Source organism: Corvus brachyrhynchos, unplaced genomic scaffold, assembly GCF_000691975.1.
Source record: "Corvus brachyrhynchos isolate BGI_N302 unplaced genomic scaffold, ASM69197v1 scaffold511, whole genome shotgun sequence".
Taxonomy (NCBI): Eukaryota; Metazoa; Chordata; class Aves; order Passeriformes; family Corvidae; genus Corvus; species Corvus brachyrhynchos.
In genome coordinates, this window is record NW_008236214.1 from 133,499 (window position 1) to 135,144 (window position 1,646).

At 63.1% G+C, this 1,646-nt stretch overlaps 1 protein-coding gene across 1 annotated transcript in view; it reads left to right on the forward strand.

Annotated features, from left to right (window-relative positions):
• The window catches only part of TRIM3 (tripartite motif containing 3), a 9,286-nt gene extending 7,736 nt beyond the window's left edge, over positions 1 to 1,550 (forward strand). Inside the window, exon 14 of the mRNA XM_008643249.2 lies at positions 1,426 to 1,550. Coding sequence (XP_008641471.1) covers positions 1,426 to 1,550 — 125 coding nt within the window. The remainder of the gene's footprint in view (positions 1 to 1,425) is intronic.
• Positions 1,551 to 1,646: the final 96 nt, after the last annotated feature.

The window sequence follows — 1,646 nt, forward strand, 5'->3', positions numbered from 1 at the left end:
TGCCGAGGGTGGGGGGGGGGGGGGGGGCGGGGGAAGCCGCTGGCAGGGCTTGGGGGGACTGTGGGGTGGGTAGTCCCAGAGCCAATGCCCCACGAGGGCTCTCCCCCACCTCCCCAGCCCCCCTCCCCAGCTGTGGGGTGACTGTGCGTGCCTGCTGCCCCACGGCACTGCTGCCCCACTGCACTGCTGCTCCACAGCTCTGGGGGGCTCCGGGGGTTGTGGGGCTGCTGCCGCACGCTGACAAACTGTATGTACAAAATAAAGTATTCTGGAAGTACCCTGGCCCCGTGCTGCCCCGTGGCCCTGCCTGTCCTTCACACACCCTGCCCTACAGCCCCCCCTGTCCTGGGCCCTCCCGGCTGTGCTGGACACCCCCAGACAGTGCCAGGCCAGGCAGGGACAGGAACGGTGCCTGGAGCTCAGTGGCACCACGGGCGCCTGCCCGGCCTGGGCGTTCTGCCAACACTGACCCATCTGCAGAGACAGGGACAGACTGGGAGTGGGGACTAGGTTGGACTGGTCTGGACTGGGAGTGGGGACAGGGTTAGACTTATCTGTATTGGGTCAGAGTAGTTTGTGCTGGCAGACTGAGTTGGACTGGTCTGTACTTGTACTGAGTCATACTCATCTGTACTGGGTCAGACTGGTCCATGCTGGGTCAGACTGGTCTGTACTGGGAGCAGGGACTGGGTCAGACCAGTCTGTACTAGGAGTAGGAACTGGTCCGTACTGGGCCGTGTACCCAGGAGACAGTGGTCAGTGACCTGCTGAGCTGCTCGGACCCCACAGGTCCCTGCGGCCAATGGATCCCTGGGGATACCACAGGGGCTGTGGAAGGGTCACAGAGCTGCTCCAACTGGTCCTCACCAGCTTTGGCCATCCGTGGAGGGTCCTGGGTGGCAGCAGAGCTCACCCAGACCGTACCTGTCCTCCCCCATCAGCCCCAGTCCCCTGGGCATTCCCAGACCCCGGAGGTGCCTGGTGACCCTATCCCCAGCCAGGGCTGGAGGGAGGATCCAGGGAAGTCCACGCCTGTTCTGTTCCTGATGCTGGGGAGGCCCTAGAACAGATCACCTGTGGGTCCCACAGCATGGGCAGGACAACCAGGAGATCAGATCCAGCTGGGGGTTGGGAAAGGCAGGTCCTGCCTCACCCGCCTGGTCTTGTGCTGGGACAGGGTGACCCTGGTGGGTGCGGGACAGGTGTGGGTGCGCCTGCCTGAAGCTCAGCAAGGCCTTTGGCACCATCTCCGTCTCCCCGGCATCTCATGGAGCACCTGCAGCCTGGCTGGGACAGAAGCTCCTTCTTGGGAACACCTGGCTGATGGCCATGCCAGGGAGGGGTGGGAAGGGGGCCACATCTGGGTGGGGCCAGGCACTTCTGGGGCTCCCCAGGGCTCAGGGTTGGGACTGGTCTTTTCAACAGTTACCAACGGTCTAACTGGAGCGATCAAGTGCATCCTCAGTGAGTTCGTGGACAACACACGGCTGGGATGTGGATCTACTGAGGGCGGGAAGGCTGTGCAGAGGGATCTGGACACGCTGGACTAATGGGCCCAGGCCAACAGTGTGAAGGTCAAAAAGGGCAAGTGCTGGGTCTTCCACTTGGGTCACCAAAACCCCCTGGAATTGCTGGTGACAGTGGCT